This window comes from Mugil cephalus, chromosome 1 (assembly GCF_022458985.1).
Source record: "Mugil cephalus isolate CIBA_MC_2020 chromosome 1, CIBA_Mcephalus_1.1, whole genome shotgun sequence".
Taxonomy (NCBI): domain Eukaryota; kingdom Metazoa; phylum Chordata; class Actinopteri; order Mugiliformes; family Mugilidae; genus Mugil; species Mugil cephalus.
In genome coordinates, this window is record NC_061770.1 from 2457823 (window position 1) to 2478585 (window position 20763).

Here is a 20763-nt window from a genome sequence, read left to right on the forward strand (position 1 = left end):
AAAAATTTAAACAACTGGTTTTGTTAGTAGAGACAACATATAACCAGGCAAACAGAATCCTGTTCACAATCTGAGACACTAGATCCAGACACATATACTGTGTTTTGTCAAATAAATGCTTTACACCTACACGTTCAGTCAAATAGCACAACCCAGCTTTCACTCCTAGCAGCAAAATTCTCCAGTAATCAGGTTCTGGGCAGAAGGTGGAATGTGTATGCAGCTTAATTAGTTATAGCTGCTGTTTGTTTAGTACTGTACCTGACTTGCGTTAGCAGCCTAGTGTGTGCGCTGGAGGGTGGCCAGCAGCAGTGTGTGAATCCAGGCCATCCCAGGGTCAGACCGAGCCACTCTGTTATCCATTGCTGCCTTGTGTTCCTCCCGGCTTCTCTCCTTCCTTCTCCTCCCTCAGAGTTTTCTTTTCTTTAACACAGCTCAGAGTTTTGAAAACTGTGCTCTGTTGCTGTTTCTCCTTGCCCCTCTTCTTCTTGTTCTCTTCCTCAGAAAAAACAAAAACAGGTTGACAAAACAGCCACCACTTGCTGCCCTCAGAGCTACTTACAATGCAGATCCTCTCTCTGAGCGCCTCTGCTCTCCCTTTTCCCTCCCTCCCTTTCTCTCTCCCCCTCCCTCCCTCTTTCTCTCTCTCTCTCTCCCTGCTACCGTTGAGTAAGTGCTTCTTATTTTCTCTCATTCTCCTCCCCTTCTCCTGCCTTTCCTGTAACTCTAATAGTTATTTAGTGTCTCATTTCAGCACCTGCTTTGAGATAGAGAGAGGCTGCTCCACTTTGAGACTGTGTACATGTAAACATACACATGTGTGTGTGTGATGACATACACGTATGCTTATATGGGTCCACTTAATCAGTAACAGTGTGTGACTACATGCTGCTTGTGCGATCTATGCATTTCTGTAAATCAAGCACAAACCCTTGCATGCTACAGTGGACACTGCCATGTCAGACTTTGTGTGAGCATGTATCTGCTGCAACTCAGTGCATGCAGACCCACTGCTGGAGACGCCTCTGGCTGTGTGTGTGTGTGTGTGTGTGAGTCTGTCTCCATGCAGCTTTCACTGCCAGACTGAGCCAGTGACAGAAGGAAGCTGCTGTGGCATGCTCACACTCTCTCATATCTTCTGGTGCTTCCGTGCTGCTGCTTTGGCTGTGTTGACAAATCAAACTTTGGGAGAAGGGAGATGGTGGCGGGGAGTTAGGTTACCTCGGGACAGGCGTTTACTCAACAGTGGTGGATGTCTAATTTTCCCCATCTTTGTCAGAGGGAATTAGGTCACTGCAGGCTTTCAAGTTATCAGAGATTTTTCTTTTGTGTCAGTATTCTCATAGAGAAAAATATGAGAGTGGCAATGCTTAGCGTAAAACAAAAAACAAAATGTGATGTCACATAACATGACATATTTTTAAAACCAAAACTATTTGCATTAATCAAAACTTTTACATTAATAATGATCATATATAATGTGAACTGGGTCACCATGGGTGCTTCACTCTTTCAGGTGAATCTTCATCATATAACTAGGTCCATATGTATTTGGATACTGACACAGGTTTTGTTTTTTTAGCTGTTTACCAGAACATAAATGCATGGATACAGTTCTCTAATCAATACAGGCTTAAAGTGCAGACTCTCAGCTGAAGGCTTTAATATGTAGCTGCCTTTTCTTCAAGGGACCAAAAGTAAATGGACTATTGACATAAAAGCTATTTCATGGGCTGCGTGGGCTATTCCCTCATTAATCCTTCATTATTTAAGCAAGTAAAATCTGGAGTTGATTCCAGGTGTGGCATTTGCATTTAGAAGTTGTTAGTAATAAACCACAACATGGAAATCTCATGAAGGTAAAGCAAACCATCCTTAGGCTGAAAAAATAAAAATAAAAAAAAATCAGAGGGATAGCTGAAATGTTAGGAGTGGCCAAATCAACAGTTTTTTACATTCTGAGAAAAACACACACTGGTGACCTCAAGAACTCAAAAAGGCCTGGATGTGTCTATCGGAGACTGAAAACAGTGGTGGATGATCTTAGAGAAAAACCCTCACAACATCCACCCAAGTAAAGGACACTCTCCAGGAAGTATGTGTATCAGTATCTAAGGCTACAATAAACAGAAGACTTCATGAGAGGAAATACAGAGGGTTCATCACAAGGTGCAAACCATCAATCAGCCTGAGAAACAGAAAGGCCAGATTAGACTTTGTCAAAAAACATCAGAAAAAGTCAGCTCAGTTCTAGGACGGCTACGTTTATTTTTGTTCAACCCATGAGTTAAACCTGAAAGTCTACCGCTGCATCACAGCTGTTTCGCTTCAAATCCAATGTGGTGACATGTAGAGTCCAAATCATGAAGAATGTGTCACCATCCAGATATTTGTGGACCTAACTGTATGCCATGTTGCAGGCTCTGGTTTCTTATACTGTGGCTGACGTTCAGCTTCCTTTTGCAGCTCATGCATGCAGGTGTCTCACTCCAGCAGCCGATGGATGAGCCAGCCACTGTCCACAGTGCATACCTGTGCTCACTGACATGTACTAACTCACTCTTCCTGCAGGCCATGGCAGAGGAACGCACAGCAATCATAACAATCCAAAGACGCATGTGGCAAAGAGAGACGAGGCGAGGGAGGTATTAGGAAACTAAGGACAAGGATGAAATAAAAGAAAACAAGGGAGGAGAGGGTACAGAAGAAAGGGTGAAAAAGGGGTGAAGTGGAAGAGTGGAGCAGGAGATTAAAATAAAAGTCAGGAGTTGCCCGAGGCCACAGCCACTGGAGGAGGTTGCGTGGGAAGGAGGTAGAGGAAGACAGAAATCATTAACGAACACCTGTCTGTTTCTGACTCCTAATAAATCAGCCTCCTCTTTATCTGTCTCTGCTGTGAGGAGAAGGTTAACCTCCTTCGAGGGTGGGGCAGGCTGGAGAGAAGAAGCAGAAGAAAGTGGAGAAGGTAGATGGAATGGAATGATTAGAGTTAAAGTTCATCCCTACAGCACAGTGAGCAAAGTATCGTCCAGCTGAGACACAAGCATGTGAGAGTCCCACGCTGAGGAGGCATTCATCAAACTGGGTTTATTTTAAAAGGTTTGAAATGCAAAACAGCTCACACATAAAATACATCCTACATCAAGCTAATAGTTCACACATGTACATTAGCTACTCTCTGAAATCTTAATCTGAAAAGTGCGGCATGCTTAGTGTTGATGGACTGTAAACATGAGTAAACAGTATGAAGATGTTGAAGATGAGAGTGTAGATGTCTGCAGATGTTTTTCCTCCCACCAAGATACTAGATGTGTATATAACGTGTATTGCATTTAAAGAATGAAAAAACAACAACAAAAAAAAGTTTGTTCTTTGCTGTCTTGCTATCTAACTTATATCTAGCAAATGTCAGTGTTAAAATGGAGGTTAACTTTGATATGGCTTTGATGTGGTTGTGGTCGCCACAACCACAAAAGACGTTCATATTAAAGGGGCACTCCACTGTAAACACACATACAAGTTTGTTTTCTTGCCATAAGTGGTACTACTGACCTGGTACTGACTGCCATGAGACTGCATGTAAAAGTGTCTCCACAGACACATGTTTACTGCCCAAAACTGTCCCTACAGTTAATTTACATGTGTGAATTTTTATATAACTCACCTCTTTAAATTATGTTGAGTGACTGCTGGATCTCCTAACGGGTTGCACCTCATCTCCTTGAAGTATGGCAGAGTGAGACACCGCCAAGATGGAAACAACCAGAGCATCCTATAGGACAGCATCCTATCAGTGAGTACCAGGGTTAAACTAGTAGAAGTAGATTTTTAACTTCCGGACCGCACAAAATAATGAATCCAACTCTGCGAGAAACACTGGATAATTCGAAAATGCAGATCCGTGTTGAGTGTCAACTCCGTTTAATTAATCCTATAGTTCTTAATCTAGTTCTTGGTGCATGTCAGTCTGTAACTTGGACGTTTTCCATAGACGCATGACACGATACATTTGTGCAAGAGATGAGAAACATCAAAAAGGAAAAGCATCATCAGTACTTTGAAACATCAGCCTCGAAAATTTTAAATGTTTATATTGCACCGTCCCACATTTCGAACACAGAAGGACATACAGGGCTGTCTGTGGCTTTGTTTAGCAGCTAGTTGGAGACAAACATTCTGATGTGAACTATAATCGGCAACTACAAGATACATCACAAACAAGCATCCATTTTTATTTTCCTGGAGCATGCATTGTTGGTCTGTTTGCAACACCTACAGTCAGCACAATCATAATTGTTGGGCTGCACATGAACGTCTGCAGAGAAGTCTGCACAAACCCTTGAGAAGTTTATGTCAAGCAGAGCCACACAAGCCTTGCTGACATTTGGATGCAGAAAGCATGAATGCACCCTGAGGTAGCCAATCAAAACGCCAATTTTCTGACATACTGTAGATGCAGCTTCAGATGCAGAGATGTTTATATACTGTATATATTTATGTATTGTGAATACATGGCCAACAGAGAAACATCCTGAAATGACAGATGAGGCCTAACAAAGATAAAAAGATGAAACGAATTGTTCAAATGAAAAAGGAGAAAAACTGACATGAGCTTAACTGAGCTTCCATCACACACCTGCTTATCGTGACATCTGTGCAGCAGCATTAATCTGAATTAATACAGTGAAACACAATCCGTGTGCAAAGGCAGAGTCCCGCATGAGAAAAAAGGATCACTTGTGTTATCCCAGATGCAAAGAAGTGTCTTTTATTCCTCCAGTATTCTGCCACTCCTTTTCTACAGAAGAATCCTAACTCATGTTTCCAAAGGACGCGTCACTTGCTTCAGGGGAGGCAGTTCATTTGGGTTTGGACGTGGAAAGAATGGGGAAGGAGCAGAGAAAAAAGGGAGAAAGTTAGCTCTGTCAGACTGACTACAGAGAGAGCGCAATCTTTGTTATAACATGCTACTGAATTACAGCTGGCTGCTATGATATTATATTTTGATACTTGTTGCACAGACTGGTCAATGAAGAGGCATAAAGAAGAGGAATAAAACAGATTACTTTAATAGGACAAATAGGTGTGAATCATTTCAAATAATTTCATTCTTTCGGTGAATAAGAGTAAATAGCCAGAGTGAACAAATATACAAACAACAAACATGTGTAAACCCCACTAATGAACACTATGTGTGTCAGTATCAGCAACATTTTGGGAAATACATTTTAGAGTTCGACCTATTCACTTATTTATATGATAAAGCTGATGTTTAGCCTAGCTGAGCACAAAGAATGGAAACGGGGGTAAAACTACCAGGCAGACAGTTAAACTCAATTCTCATCAGACTATGAGTCTGTTTACGCATCACTAGGAATCCATAATGGGGGATGCTTCAAACGATACAGAGAAAATAATAACTTCTGAAGGCAAATGGGTAGACCTTCAACCAACCAGAGCCATGTTGTTGTAAACTAATTCATCTCCATGGTGCTCAGGTGTCATGTACAACCTTGCTAGTTTAAAGCAGCAAAAACCCCCAAAGCTCAAAAGGGCCCGCTAACTCTAACAGCTAAGACATATGACATATAACAACATAAAATAATCCAAGAAAGAACAGCGTCTGAGTTGTTGTTTTTGAAAACTGATCTAATTTATGCTAAACTGGTGTTAAGTAAAGGACTAGATGATTACTTAGTATTACTGACTTGAGTGATCTCACACTGTGATAATAGAATACTATGACACTGTGCATTTGCTTTAATAAACAAAGTTGTCCAAATGAATGATTTCCAATAGAAATTTAAACAGCCAGAATGCACTAATCAGCAAAAACAACAAATAACTCTAAAAGAGGCAGACAGGGGAGCAGTTTTGAACTGTAATAAGTCTAACAATAAATAATCATTGTAGCTATGTGCACTATACAGACATACTATGTACTACTCCCTGGAGATTTAGTTATTTATTTATTTATTTATTTATTTCGCAGATTTACAAGCTCTAGCTGTAATTTATAATACATTGTACTGCAGCGTAGTTTGGTTTGCAGCTCAAGCTGAGGACATGCTACAAGATTTGTTGCCAGATTTTACCCATGATTCCCAGGTTAGGTCAAAGTTTGCACCAGTCTGCCCTAGCTGCAGACAGTTGGCATGGGTAGTTGGCACAGAAAGAGAGGGTGGGGCGGAGGAAATAGCATCAGAAGACAGCGGGAGACTGGCAACAAAATAGACCTGGACCATAGAAATGGAGCAGAGATTAATCGAGTTATGGCAGGAACAAGGGTGCCTATTAAAGATTGGTTGCAGTGCATACCACAACTGTCGCTCTAGAGAGTGTTTGATGTTTTCATTGTTCATTTGGCTTTAGTTGATTTGACAAATCATATAGTCTGTGATCTCCACTCTTTCAGTCGTCATACAGAAAAACAACTGTCAGTGTGTACTCCTCATACTTTCGAAATCTGTAAAGACTGTGAAAGTTGTGCAGTGTGTCCCCAGCTTGAGGTTATACAATGATTATACACAACATATTCAATGAATATTTTAATGTGTTCTCACTTACTTGTGCTGTACTCACCTGTCCTCATCCAGTACCACTCACTACATGAGACACACGACAACAACATGGGTCAGAGCACAGGGACACACACACACACACATATACACACACAAACACACACATGTGATGGCAAATTTACACGCTATGTGTGGTGAATGTACAGTCAGTCACATTTTGTTAAGTTTTATTCCAGTGACATCGTTAGCACATCATGAACACCTATGGCTGTATGTTGCATAGAGTGTAATGACTTTATGGCAGCTAGTAGGACCGCAGGTGCTTTCGCAGATTTTCCATGGAGGTGTTTATGTAGGTGGGTGGGAGAGCTTTTAAAAGCCTTTAAATTGTGGAATTTATTTATTCGGATCAACAGTGTCAGTACAGGTTTAACACTGTAACATAGAACCACAGTGACAACAACAACAACACACTGCACAACATTTGTGATATGACTGATATGTAGGTATTCTTGATATTGTTCTCAAACTAACAAATTCATATTAAACAGAGAATTGATTAGTTTATTCTGATCTAGAAAAATGGCTTAAACATTCAATTATGTAGTGTCAGACTTCCCGCATGAGTATGTGCATGGCGTTATGCGCGTGCGTGTCCCATGTTCTTACTGACCTGGGCTGGAGGTGCCTGGAGAGGCAGGGGCGGCCCCTCGGCCTCGACTCACCAACAGTGCCTCCTGGTTTTCAGCCAGAGCTTGCTTGGCCAGGTAGCGCTCCCTCTTGATCTTTAGCTCCAGGGATTCAGGGACATCAGGCACAATCCAGTCAATGGCTCGCAGTACGAAGAACACCACGTGCTGCAGGAGGGGGAATAAGACAGGAAGAGGGTTCCATATCTATCACATTTAAGATACTTAGTTATACAGAAAAGTGCACCTTTTCTAAAACTAAATACTTGAAAACACTAGCAGTTAAAGCAAATCTGGATGCAGGTACGTAAATAATAATGCCAAAAAAAGGCTAAATGACCAGGAGTTAAAATATGCACCTGGGTTCAGAGGTTCAAATGGAGATAGAGGTGTGGGTGAAAGATAAGAAAACCTAAAATGCGGGCATTAAAATCACAAACAGAATAAACACAGAGCCAAAGCTGCTGGCTTCATACCTCAAATGCAATAATAAAACCAAGTCTGACAGCCAGGAGTTCCCAGTAGAACAGCGTGTAGCTTCCATTGTTGTCTCTGAATGCTTTATACCTATCAATAAATGAAATACAGACACTGCAGATTGCACTCGGTAACATTTTGTGTCAGACATGCAGCAGCAGCAGCACATGAGCACAATGTTTTTTTTTTTACATCTGTAACACCACCATCTGTTGGTCAAGTCTGAGATCTGAAGTCAGAAAAATGAAAGCCTGTAACACTAAATGATATGCATTCAAAAAAACTGAACTGATCTGCTCTCTCTTTTCTGTCTCTGGCCAGGTGTAGCTGGGTTCTGCTCAAGGTTTCTTTCTGTTACCTGTCTCCTTCATGCTTGCTCTGGGTCAAGCGGGGTTCCAGGCCAGGTTTTTTTTTTTAGTGTTATTGACGATTGAATTGAATTGAATAAAATGTGTGTGCCCAGATCTGATAACTGTTACATGCACTTCTCTATCAGTCAAAGACATACCTGCACATGGGGTACTCTGTGAAGTTAACTGGCGCGTAAGCCAGGGTGAAGTTGACGTATCCATTGAGTTCATTATCAAACTTGTACTGGTAAAGCAGACGAGGCAAGAACTCTGACGTGAAGGCTATTAGGAAAGCCTGAGGGAGGACAAAATATAAAATAAATATTCTTCTTTGAATTATTAGTAGCCAGTCTGATGGTGATATTACAGCTGAGGGACTCACGTTGGCGATGACAGACAGGTGTGACAGGGCTTCCAGTATATTGAACCAGACTCCGATGTTCTGGGCGCGCTCTGCCACAGGCCGGCGGTACTCACACACAAACTTGTGGGCGTCAAGACGGATCTCCACCCAATTGTTGAGGAGAGCGAAGAGTGGAGCGAGTGGGAACGCCGCCACAAAGATGGTAATGAACCCAAACTGGAGGACTGGAGGACAGGGAGATGTTCTAACTGAATTCCTGACTGTGTCCAGGTATATGTGCTTTAGATATATGTCTACTCACCCATTTCCAGATATTCTTCAAACAGGCCCTCACACTCTACCAGCTGGTAGTCTTCTTCCCAGCGCCGGGGCTCATGGGATACCTTACCCCCCAGCACCTTGGCCAAAGATCTCTTCTGCTGCCAGGCCTTCACCTTTCTGTCAGAGACACCATGCCAGACATTTAGCAATGTGAACATGAAAACGGTCATGAAAAGGGTATCAACTTACAACGTTTTGTCATGGTTGTGTACTTTCCCTAATTCTTTGTGTTCTGGGTGTTTTCCCTCCCTATGTCTGCCTGAGCCTGCACTCCTGAAGCCTATCCATCTAACAAACCCTGCTGTAAATCTGCGGTGTGTCATCTACTCCTCTCTAGTCTGTTGTGTCTACCTGTGCAGCTGACCCTGGCTGTCTGAGCTTCAGATTTTTTCTTCATATCCACTCTTGACGTTTTGTAACCTGTCTGTCTGTATTCAGTACCACTCCACTTATTTCTGGTCCCCCATTTTCATCCAGTTTCCTTCCTGCCTTCACTGTGCCTGCCTGCTCAAGCCAACCATCGCCAACCGTCGCCCTCAGCCTCATCTTCACCTGCCATTATTAAAATAATGACCCCATTTCACCACAAACCTCTGGATCTGAGTTTTGCTTTGCCTTGTGATACTTTTTGGGCGAGATTACCCTCTGACCCACATTATCCATGCCAAGAAATGCCTCTGCATTCAACCTAGAAGAGATTCTGTCATTTGATCTCATTCTGTTTTCTGTTTTAACATATATGTCAATATTTATCATGTATCTTCAGTTTGGGCAGCATAGTAGTGCAGAGTATGGCACTGTTGCATCACAGCATGGGTTTCCTGGATGTGTGCTTGCTAGTTTAGTTGAAATCTGTTGTAGATGAGGAATGGATGGATTTATTTCAAACTCATGTTCTGTTGTCACTGGGGGAATCAGAACAGAGATTTATGTTAAAATAGAGTGGCTGCCTGCAATCTGGGTTTGATCTATACTGAAGGCATATATACTAAAGGCATTGTTGTTAGCAATTTTTTTATTTTTTTTTTCACAGGGAAGAAGTTTTACCCCTACCTAATTTAGAAATTCTATTTTACAGGGCTCCTTGTACTGTACCTTTAATAATAATAATAATAACAACAATAATAATAATAATAGTAATAATAATAATAATAATAATAATAATAATAATAATAATAATAATAATAGTAATAATAATAATAATACATTTTATTTGTAGGGCCTTTTATGGCACTTAAGGTTGCCTGACAGTAAAATGAATACTAACAGAAAACATCTCGTAAAAACTTGTGCAAAAAACACAGCATAAAAGCATCATAAAAAATACAATAAGATAAAACAAGTGCAGTGAATCAAATAGAATAGGCAAGTCTGAACAGATGAGTTTTGAGTTTGGATTTAAACAGATTAACACATGTGATATTATGGAGGTCAGGAGGGAGTGAGTTCCAGAGCTGGGGAGCAGAGCAGCTGAATGCTGGTGCAATGCATGGTGGCCAAGCGAGTGATTACCATTATCCTAGCAATCATTTCTTAACAATGTTAGATTTAAAAAAACTTGTAAATCCATCCTGTCTGAAAGGTTCTCATTCCCTTGTGGTTTATAACGTGTTTGAGGCAGGCTGATTTGTAAAAGCCTCATACCATTGCCGTTGCTATGAAAGCTCTTAACTAAAGCTGGGAAAACAAAGGTTATGGTGGAAACTGAAGACATTACATTTTCAGTAAAAATACAGATGATATCTCAGAAAAGCCATGCGGTTCCATGTGGAAACATACATACGGTATAATGAACTCCTGAACGTTGTTGATGAGCTGCTTTCCCACCATTATGATGAAAAGTTGTTCAGCCAGTTCAATGAGACACCCGCCGGGACCACACTGTAATATGAAGACACACAGCTCTGACTCTGACGGGAAACACTTTTAAACACCTGGACATGGATATAAAATAGGAGGGGCTCACATCTTCGTTTCTCATCCCAAACAGGGTTCCATAGTTCGTAGGATAACCCACAAACCTAGCCAGAGGGATGAAACAGGACAGCAGTCTCTTTGTGACAGTGTGTTCGAGATTTCACAATAGTGTTGGTGTGTTTGTTTTGACTGACAGACATCTCACCTTCCTTTAAAGAAAGCCACATAGAAGGGAGACGAGTAGAAGTTGACAAACTGGAAGATGAACACCTTGAAGATGAAAGCATTGTCATACTGGGTTTGTGTTCTGTGCATCTCTGCAACAGAAAGAAAAACAGAGAAAGTAACGACATCTCCATGAAATCAAGTTTGATAATTTAGTGTTTCTATTTTATGGCTACACTTCATGTCGCCTACAGACAGAGCAATTATTTTAGAGTATGTTATTCGTGGAAAACTATTTAAAAGTATCAATGATTCATCCTGCACTAAGGAGCAGATACTAATATTACCTCGAATTAAATTATTTCCCGAATTTTCATTGTGTGGCAGTGACCTGTGGAAAATAGCCCCAAAGTCTTTAGATTAACATTTTCTATTTGACCTGATTCAAGAGGATATTGTCTGTCTGGTTTAAAATAAAAATAAAATAACTCTAGAATTATTGGATACAGCGTAGAGGAATTAGGGTCAGACTGACTTACTTTGGCAATTTACTGACTTCCAACTAACAGTGTCATCAGGTCAGAATGTTACTTTTCTACAAATTTTTTAAATTAATTTGTAAAACGGTAACATTCCCAGCAGACTCGTACTTCGAGCATTGTACCATAATAAAATGCAAAATAACAGTGGTGAACGGTCAAACATTAGAATGTAAACACTGGTGTCAATTAAGAGGACAGACAGACGAAAGGAGACTAACCTGCAGCTGGGATCACACCGAAGACATCCATCTACTCTACTCTAAGTATCATCTTTTAGTTAGTGTGAAGAAGATTTCAATAAACCACATTAGGGTTTGAGGTGTTGGAGAGGTACATTGATTCTTACCCCATTTAGTGAGCTGCTCGGCCAATGCAGTGTAGACCCGGCCCATTAACAGAATGAGGCCCAGATTTACAATACTGCTGGAGATGTTGGCTATGGTCCCTGCCTGGGGAGGAAGTCACACATGGGGGAACGTTCACTATGCAGAATGTACTGCAGTATGTACAGTATATATAATACAAATTACTCAAAACACGACTCCACTGCAGAGATACACCCCCAGGCATAACATTATGATCGCATATTGTGTAGGTCTCCCTTGTGCCTCTAAAACAGTTGTGAGTCATCAGAGAATGGACATGGGTCTTCTCAGGGTGTCCTGTGGTGTCTGGCAGCAGGATGTTGTTAGTGGAGGCCTCTGAAGGAAGGATCCTCTGCGGATCATCCAACAGATACTTGAATTGAATTTGTGCTGTTTTTCATGTTTTCTTTGAGTTGTTCCTGAAGTGTTTTGTGTGTGTGTCTGTGTCAGGCTGTATCCTGCTGTGTCATTGCTATAGGGTGGGGGTCTCTGGTCTGGTCTAGGGTAGGGATACATGTCCAAGTAACATCCACATGAATGACAGGTACAAAAGTTTACCAGCAGAACATTGAATTGTCACATGATGATCAATGTTATTCAGTTCTCCTGTCAGTGTTTTTAATGTTCTGGCTGATCGGTGTACTGGGTTGCACTTACATACCTCTGTACGCAGCACAGGGCTCCCAGTATGGAACATCATCACACTGATGATACCTCGGCACATGACCACTGTCACAAGGAAGATCATCACCACACAAAGCTGAGCGAAGAGGAGGAAAAACGTGAGGATTTAGAACTAACACCTTGATGACGTAGTCAATCACCAATCTATTGCACACCTTTTACTTACTGAGTTTCAGTTTTGGGTACATCTAGACATCGCCAGGTGACAATCAATCAAAGCTTTGTAAAAAAGCTGAGATCAACTGCCATTCACAGGAGATCAGCTGAAGTTAATTACTTTTTTTGCATATGTGCAAGTCAACTTGGAGCCAAACAGTCTTGTGTGGAGATTCCTAATTAACAACTTATGTCTCCACTAAAACACACAGCTGATGTTTAGACAAGTAATGAACTAGGTAGAGAATGTGCTTCGTATAGAGAGATTGTATTGGACTGTACTGGGTGTATTGTGTGTTACGGTGCCATCTATGGGTTTCCATTTTTCTTCCACTGCCACTGTTGTAAAAGAGGAGTGTGGGAAACCAGATCCTCCGATCCCTGCCTAAGAAAAATCTTGGATAAAGCATATGGGGTATGGCTGAGATTATCAGATCATATCCAACCCTGTGGGCAAATGACCTGAATTCATTAAGAAAAGGACTCAGTTACCATTTAGCGGAATACTGCAGCCCACAGGTAGCCCCTCCTTTCTGTCTGCTCAGGATCACAACAGTAAAAGTTCAGAAGACTTCACTTAAACACTTAAAGTTTAACAATATCAACAGACCACATGATATGAAAATAATTTCAGTAATGAATCATATTAACAGATTGCACTGTATTGTGTCCAACAGAGTTCTGTGGCATTCACTAAACAGTGTCTGAATGAAACTTAACAACAGCTGATATCACCAGAATCAATACACTGACCTCTTCCTATAGTAAGAGTGGACTCTTAAATGGGCACAAAGAAGAAAATATTTCATTTACATTGCTGAATGTACACTTCTGACATTCAAAAACAACACAACACCTTTCCTCAAAACATTATTATCTAAAATTCACCATCATTATGATGACCATGGAGCCAGTAAACATGCGGGAGAGCCTGGTCTTCTCTGGAAAGTAGGGCTCTTTGACACCAGTCACTGGATTTTGCTCCATGGTTGGGGCCATGGCTGCAAACTCTGGCCGAGGACGCTCCTGAGAGAAGACATGAGACTTCATCAGTTCAGACCAGGGCCAAGTCAGAGACAATAACTTCCTTTTTAGCTGTATAATTCACTCCTGTTTCCTCTCACCTTACTACAGCTCTGTACAAAAGTGCATGTGTTTTGGTAGACCTGGGGTCTGCACTGGGTGTGGCTGGGTTTGCTTATGCATTAATCATGACTTACTTAGGAAAAACAATCTGAAACAAGGGTGAAAGAAAGAGACCTCTTCTTCATGGAAGTCCATGCAGTCCCAGTGGTGGGCCAGAGTGGCCATCTTTCTCTTCCAGTACTCCAGAAAGGTGACGGCCCAGAAGGACATGAAGACACTGAAGAATACGGTGCCTGGGTGGTCAAATAAGTATCCCAGCTGCAATACAGACAGGTACAGAATAAGCATGAGCTCTAAGTCTGGCTGTCTGAGGTGTTCACCAGTGGAAGGTCTTTACCTTAGCCATGGTGCAGATGTCAGACATGTTCCAGGCCTTGCATGTTTTACAAAGTGGACACATAAGATAAGTAGCTCCCCTGTTACATATTTCCTTACTGTTGACAGACACAGAGACCCAGATTAGTCACAACTAAAAAACAAATAAAAAACATCCTTTATACCTTTGGCTGTGGTCTTAGAGCCTTTATAATCAGGTGATTGAAACAGAAATATGTGTGTCTACAGTCGCACTCAGTACACGTGTAGTTATTAATAAGAGAGCTAGGGGATTTGGTGGATTAGATGTAATGGATTTTGCCTGCACAGAATCTGTCTCTTAAGTTGCTGCCAGGAAACACAAATACTGCACTTTTCTTGATTAGAATTATTCACTGAATTATTGAAACCCTGGCTACACATTTGATGACATATACAAATCACTGGGACCCATTGAGAGAAAGCATCTAGTTCTCAAATGGGGGCGATTACGCTGCACTAATTGTCCATTATCACATAAGACGCCTGCAGCTCCATGCTGCCACAGGCTCTTCTCCATCCTTTCTTTACTAATCAATGGCTTTAATCTACAGTGTAAAGTAATGAAATTGAATCAGAGATGTATGGTTGCTGCCTTTCTTCAAAGATATTGACACCATTCTCTACATTCCCCTGCTAATTATAGTGGGAAGACATTTCTGTCAATAAAACCAGTAGGATGGTATGTTTATAGGCTTGACATTATGGCTCCGCCGCCCCTAGGTCAGATGTGTGTTAATAAACTGTTCAGGATTGACACACAATATCTCGGCTAAATATTATAGTCACACCGAATTAGCTGTGGTTTAAATGATTCTTTAAATTTCCAGCAGGTTTCTGGAAGTTTCTTTAAATCGCAGGAACAGTAAGGTCAGTAAGGTTTAATTTTTTTGTAATGCTATGTCAATTATTCTGCATTACCTGGTGAAGCATGTGTTTGGTGTATCGTGTGCAGACTCACGCTGGTGTGTTGTTACCCATGGACATGACTCCAGACACAAAGATCAAGGTTCCAACCACTGCTGCTGGCAGCAGCCAAGCTGTGTAGAAACCTATAGAGACAGAAATTTCCATTAGACTGTTGCTCTCAAGTGATGGGGGGGCAATTATACAGCTGCACTGATGTTAAATGCTGGAGTGTTGTCCATTTCATCCGGAGGATAATAGTTTTATTGTATAGAGTCTATCCAGACATTTCCTGCTGACTAAGTTTAAAGCTACACCCCTCTCTTTGTTCTGAGTTCAGAATAGATCTCACTTCCCACTTGTGCTGTTTATTTTAGAATGTCCAATTCTCTCTGCACCGGATGGGAATTGCCAGGTAAATCTTCTAAGAGATATTAGCTGGCTATAGCTCAGATGGTTGTGATACAGAGTAAAAGCATTTCACCAACTATCTGCTTAACTGTATGCAATGATTCAGGCTGGAAGGTGTCTTTACTGCATGAAGACAAGTCTGCCCAATTATATCCATATGAGAAAAGTGGTCTGAACACCAAATATTTTTAAATACAAAATCATAGTTACCCAGCCAGGCAAAGTAGAGTGCAATCTTCTCTCCAAAGTACTCCCTGATATGATCCAGTGGTTGATACTTGTACCATTTGCACCAGCGGGCCCAGTAATGGTAAAGAACCTGCCTCTGGTTCAGCTCGTCAGGACGGGTCTCGTACTTGGGAAGCTGAAAAGGACCCTTCAGGAAAGAAACATGCTGATGAGTAAAGAGGGAAAACTTGGCAATTTAGACTGGAGGACAGATATTAATATCTCACCTCATGCAGGGGGAATGCTGCTGAGTAGGCTCCTTCATTTACCAGCCTGTCCACACCTACTTCAGCCCTCTTCCTTTTGCCGTACACTGTCCTGGCAAGAATCTCATGAACCTGAAGTAAATCACAGTCTGTCAGTCTGTCAGAGAAAACTAACACTGAAAACATCCTTTATGCTGTTACATTGTAACATTTAAGTTACTTACAACACGGTGCCTCTGTGTATTAGTGAAGTATGCTTCATGGTCTTCACAGCCGAGGAATCTAAATAAAGTCATTAATTAAGAAAATACACTGATAAATAATGAATTCAAAGTGACCCCGTTCTAACTGTTCATCAACCACAACTCACCTGCTCATCTTTGACTTCCGAAAGGCACATGTGTAATAGTCCAGCGGCCTGTTTGGCACTGACTCTGTCATTACGTTAGGTATGCATAGTCTCCTCAGCACTCGAGCAGATGTGTTTAAGTCCAGATTTGGCTGTGCCTGGGAGTGACACACAGAGCATGAAGAACACTTTATCATCCTTCTAATGTAGGTATGATAAGCCTGAAACGTTCGTTTAACTTGGTGATTGGTGATTCTGGTTCTTGATTAAAAGTCCAGGAGTTTAATTAAATCCCATGGTTTCAAAAACATGACCGGCCAGCTTGCATCTTCTGTTTTCCGTGCAGCATGTTCATGTGAGTATGCTCATAAAAAGGCAGACTCATCCATGCTAACAGCTCTGCAAGGAAATACTTGAGAACATGCTAACATCAGCATGCTAAAATTGTCAGTGTCACAGTGTCAGGTACAATTGTGTTTTATATGTTAGCATGCAAACATTTTGTAATTATATTTAAAGTTGGTACTGATGAGGATATCATTAGCTCTGCATTTGTTTGGTTATTAACCAACGTAACAGACAATTAACACATGGAGTTGATGATGGGACTCATTAAGGGGTGCTTACCTGCAATGGAGCTCTAAGGCAAAGTTCCTCAGCATAACACACCATCACATCCCAGGGAGCACCGATTTTAAGAAAATGGATTGTTTTCTTTTCATTTGCTGTTTCCTCCTAAAAGGAACAGGGGTGAAATAAAGGCTCTTAGGTAATTAAAAATAATGAGCAAATGGGAAAAAACAAAAATTAAAAAATTAAATAATTCTAAGTCTCCCCCTTCTGGCAGTGAGAGTAATTACAAAACCTTGACACATGCGTACGATGAATGCCAGGCTACACCGATGCTAATCTGTGTTTGTTTAGACTTTATACTTTCCTTTATCTGGAACATCAGAGGCTTTATGTTAGACTATTTCTAGATTTGGGCTCTGTGGTACTCCAAGTTAATGCAGGCTATTTCATCTCTGTCACTATATTTGCCCCCCAGCTCTTATCAAGGCTGAGTGACATGATAAAACATCATTGCAGTTAAGATGGAATGTTGCCACAGACACCAGATTAAAAATGTTGGTGTACTGTAAAACAGAGAGATCAATCTAGTACTGACAGGGTCAGACAGGATGGGTGAAGGTCCTGAATGTAACAATTGTTCATTTATATGAAAAAGACCTCAACTATAGCTTGACAGATATACATAGACATATATGAGAGATAAGACAGATGGCACCTTTTCCATGAGTAATCCAGCATTCTCCAGATTTTGAACAAACTTGTCCCTCCACTGTGCCAGCTGTGCTTTCCTTCGTTCAGATCTGCTGTTCTCTGCAGAGGGAGCGGCTTCCCCCTCCTCAGCGCTCACCTCGCTCTTCCCCTTCCCTCTCCGCTTCCTCTGCGAACGAACCTCCCAAACCAGCACAAAGTCTAAACCCAGGATAAAGAGCTCGAAATGAAGGTTCGACTGTCATCCAACAGTGAGCTTGTGGCAACTGATCAAATGCAGCCCACTCCTTACCGATTTTAGTCCTTCCATCTCTGAAGTAATTCCCCAGCTGTGGAACTGGCTGAGTGGTTCTTGTCTTACAGTGAATGTAAATGGGATCATCACCATCCACATCTTCATTTGCAGCTGCGGCTGAAAGCTGAAAGCATAATTATCAAAATCTGTACAATACAAACAAGCGAGAGCTACAGGCAGAGGATTTTTCTCCTCACTTCTCTGTATGTCAACATGTTCTTGTGTATATGGAGGCTTAATTAGGTTTCAGTGAGGTTTAGCCATAAATTCTTTTGCCAGTACACAGCACCATAAAAGCCTCCGCTTTGCAGTAATGAGCCCAGAAGATGAGACAGAAAGTGATCACTGAAAACAGTCTTTCAGTGCAGTAAAGCCATGTCACACCACAGCATATTATTGATGTCATGCACCTTGCAGCATATTGTGAATATTACATGAAGGATTCAGCTTCTCTGCTACATCTCTGAGGAGTCAGTGAGGTGTGAAGGGACGAGGCAGAGAAGCAGGCTTTTTAGTGGCTGCTGTGTGAACAGGCACTTATTTTCCAATATTTATAGCATGAGAAAAGAGAACCGCAGAAGGAGAGGAAATAAAAGCATAACAGTGCTCACGTATCGTGGCGGGATAAAGCTTCCATTCTGCAGACTACCATAGCTGTCTGTGGTTTGTGCTTCGCCCCCGTTGCCCAGATCCAGGAGGACCTCTCTGTCTCCCTTCAGCAGCTCTGAGCTCTTCCTCAACATGATGGCGAGCACTCACCTGGAACTGTGCTGTGAAAGAAATCTACACTCATCACAGAAGTAATTCACAGAATCAGCAGTAATAAAAAAAACAAAAGACAGGAAAGATTTGTACCTTTGCTGCATGCGCTTCCCTTCTCCTACTCCTCTTCTTTATCTCTGCATCAGTCAGGCTGCTCTCCTCCACTGCAATAACTGTGCAGTACCGTAATGGATCTAGCATGGGAGCAGTAGCTTGTGCGCCGTTGCACCTCCGCAGGCAGAATCTACGCGGCATAATTCCACTTTATGAATAATTTAATAGTCAGTGAGGGGCGGAGGACGGAAGGAAAATGTTCAAGCTCTCGCTGGATTAACTGTCCAATTACGAAACACAAGTTGGGGGAATCTCCACTTTTAAATCCTTCATACATACAAGCTATGTTTCACTAAATAGGTTTTGAAATTTGCATACAATTAACATAAATTATTTATCAGAATACCTCCACCTCTCTCAGTTTTGTTTTCTCGCCTTAAGATTGTCAGCTAAGACTGTCACACTTAACAGCCTTCAAATGTAGCTGTCTGTTTTTCTCCACCATTGCGCATCTTTCTGCTGACTGCAATGCTGCAGCCAAAACAAAACAGAGCTGTTTATAATGAGAGTAGGAGGAGGAAAAGAGACAAAAACTCATTTTCCCATAGTAAATTCATGTTGCAGAATCAAACGATGACGATGATCTAAAATCCCCTTGTTACAACTGTATAGAGTACAGAGTTTAAATTATAACATGAAAACCACTGACAGGTGAAGTGAATATCCATCTCAAGACAATTTAATGTTCTGCTGGGAAACTTTTGGACCTGGCATTCATTTGGATGTTACTTAGCACCCACCTAGACCAGACCAGACCAGAAACCCCATAACAATGGCAGCAAGAATCCCAGCCTGAGATGCAGCCTGACACAGACACACACAAAAAACACTTTAGAAACCACTCAAAAAACACATGAAGAACAGCACAAGGTCTGGCCTCCAAATTCACTAGATACCAAACTGATCAAGTATCAGCGGGATGATCCACAGAGGCCCCCACTAACAACATTCTTTTTCCATAAACCACAGGACACCCTCAGAAGGTCCAGCCCATTCTCTGATAGGTCACAACTTTATTGGAGGCACAAGGGAGACCTATTAGGAGAGTGGTCATAATGTTAGGCCTGATCGGTTTACACTTGGCTGACTGGGAGTAAGTGAGAGGTTCGCAGCATCGTGCTGTGGCCGTACTTTGCTAAAATTTCTGCAATTGATTAAATTTATTAAACATGTGACTCAAGTTGAATAATCTAAAGGATCTTCTCCAAAGCACCAACTAAGTTTATGGAAGCTTCTGGGAATGTGATGAAATAATTATTGCTCCCTGCTGTTACTGACAGTTTTACATTCTGAAAATAAAGATGGAACCCAAGAAAGGAAGTGCTCGCTTGGATTAAGTATCAGGAATTTCTTTCGTGAAGCCCTGAGTTAAAATGTATTTGGTTAAGGTGTGATTTGTGATATACAAGTGTACAATATATAGCTCCAACACTGCAATCAGAGTGGTAGGTGCTGTCATTAAAGGCTTAACATGTTGAGAGATTTTCCTTTAAAACCAATAATTCACATTTGATCGAGCAGGTTAAAATGGATTTCTTACTTTATCCATGGACCAGTCAGTGAAACCACTGAGTTACTTGACGTTTATCACCAGCTGTAGTGAGGTTATAGTGAGATGACTTTTTGTAGTTGCTAGGGAAACATCATTATTTTGAGCCTATGCATTTGAGTTATCTTGAGTGTTCTTGTGCTGTTGCAATGGTTTCAACAAACCATTAACTCTTCTCTTTGTGTGTATTGTTTTCTCAACAACAAAACAAAGCCTGAATATTCTCGCAAAAGCTTATTCACTTTTTATTTCAAGTTATGCTGCAAAAATGACTGTTGCTTTCAAGAACTTCAGAGAAAGGGAGAGGCTCTTTGCAGGAATGGAGGCTAAGATGGAAGACAACCTGGCAACGACAGCATTAACATGTCTGAAAAGTATGGATCCTTCAGAAGGAGGTATTGGGAGGACAAATTTAACAAGCAGTGAGTTGATCTAATTATAAATGATGTCCTATATAAAGGACTGAAAAAAGGATCTGAAAACACATCTTTTAGAAACATAAATTAACAAAGGCCTAAATATCTAGATTTGTTGTTTATAGCTTGGATCAAAAAATTAACAATATCCTACATTTCCAGTAACGCAACTTAATCCACATCGATCAAGCATGC

General features: G+C 41.2%; 2 protein-coding genes across 5 annotated transcripts in view; both read right to left on the reverse strand.

Moving 5' to 3' along the window:
- Positions 1–572, reverse strand: part of arhgef19 (Rho guanine nucleotide exchange factor (GEF) 19) — a 20883-nt gene extending 20311 nt beyond the window's left edge. For both annotated transcript variants that reach the window (XM_047612076.1, XM_047612069.1), the window contains exon 1: positions 262–572. The gene's annotated coding sequence lies outside the window, so the exon portion shown is untranslated. The remainder of the gene's footprint in view (positions 1–261) is intronic.
- Positions 573–3904: 3332 nt separating this feature from the next.
- On the reverse strand, positions 3905–18673 carry ano11 (anoctamin 11). 3 transcript variants are annotated; one of them, XM_047596397.1, is made up of 25 exons: positions 18583–18673; positions 18339–18497; positions 17725–17851; positions 17440–17633; positions 16779–16886; positions 16173–16309; positions 16027–16084; positions 15824–15934; positions 15579–15744; positions 15013–15103; positions 14035–14131; positions 13812–13955; positions 13440–13577; positions 12373–12471; positions 11693–11795; positions 10845–10956; positions 10689–10743; positions 10506–10603; positions 8703–8839; positions 8420–8625; positions 8196–8332; positions 7687–7777; positions 7195–7378; positions 6568–6605; positions 3905–4843 (listed from the first exon to the last, which is right to left on the reverse strand). In XM_047596397.1, exons 2-24 carry the CDS (start codon positions 18468–18470, stop codon positions 6589–6591), a joined length of 2742 nt encoding a protein of 913 aa, XP_047452353.1. In that variant the 5' UTR covers positions 18471–18497; positions 18583–18673; the 3' UTR covers positions 3905–4843; positions 6568–6588. The 3 variants fall into 3 exon arrangements, with proteins under 3 accessions (XP_047452353.1, XP_047452434.1, XP_047452260.1); XM_047596478.1 differs by lacking the exon at positions 6568–6605 and having other exon boundaries at positions 7247–7378; XM_047596304.1 differs by lacking the exon at positions 6568–6605.
- Positions 18674–20763: the final 2090 nt, after the last annotated feature.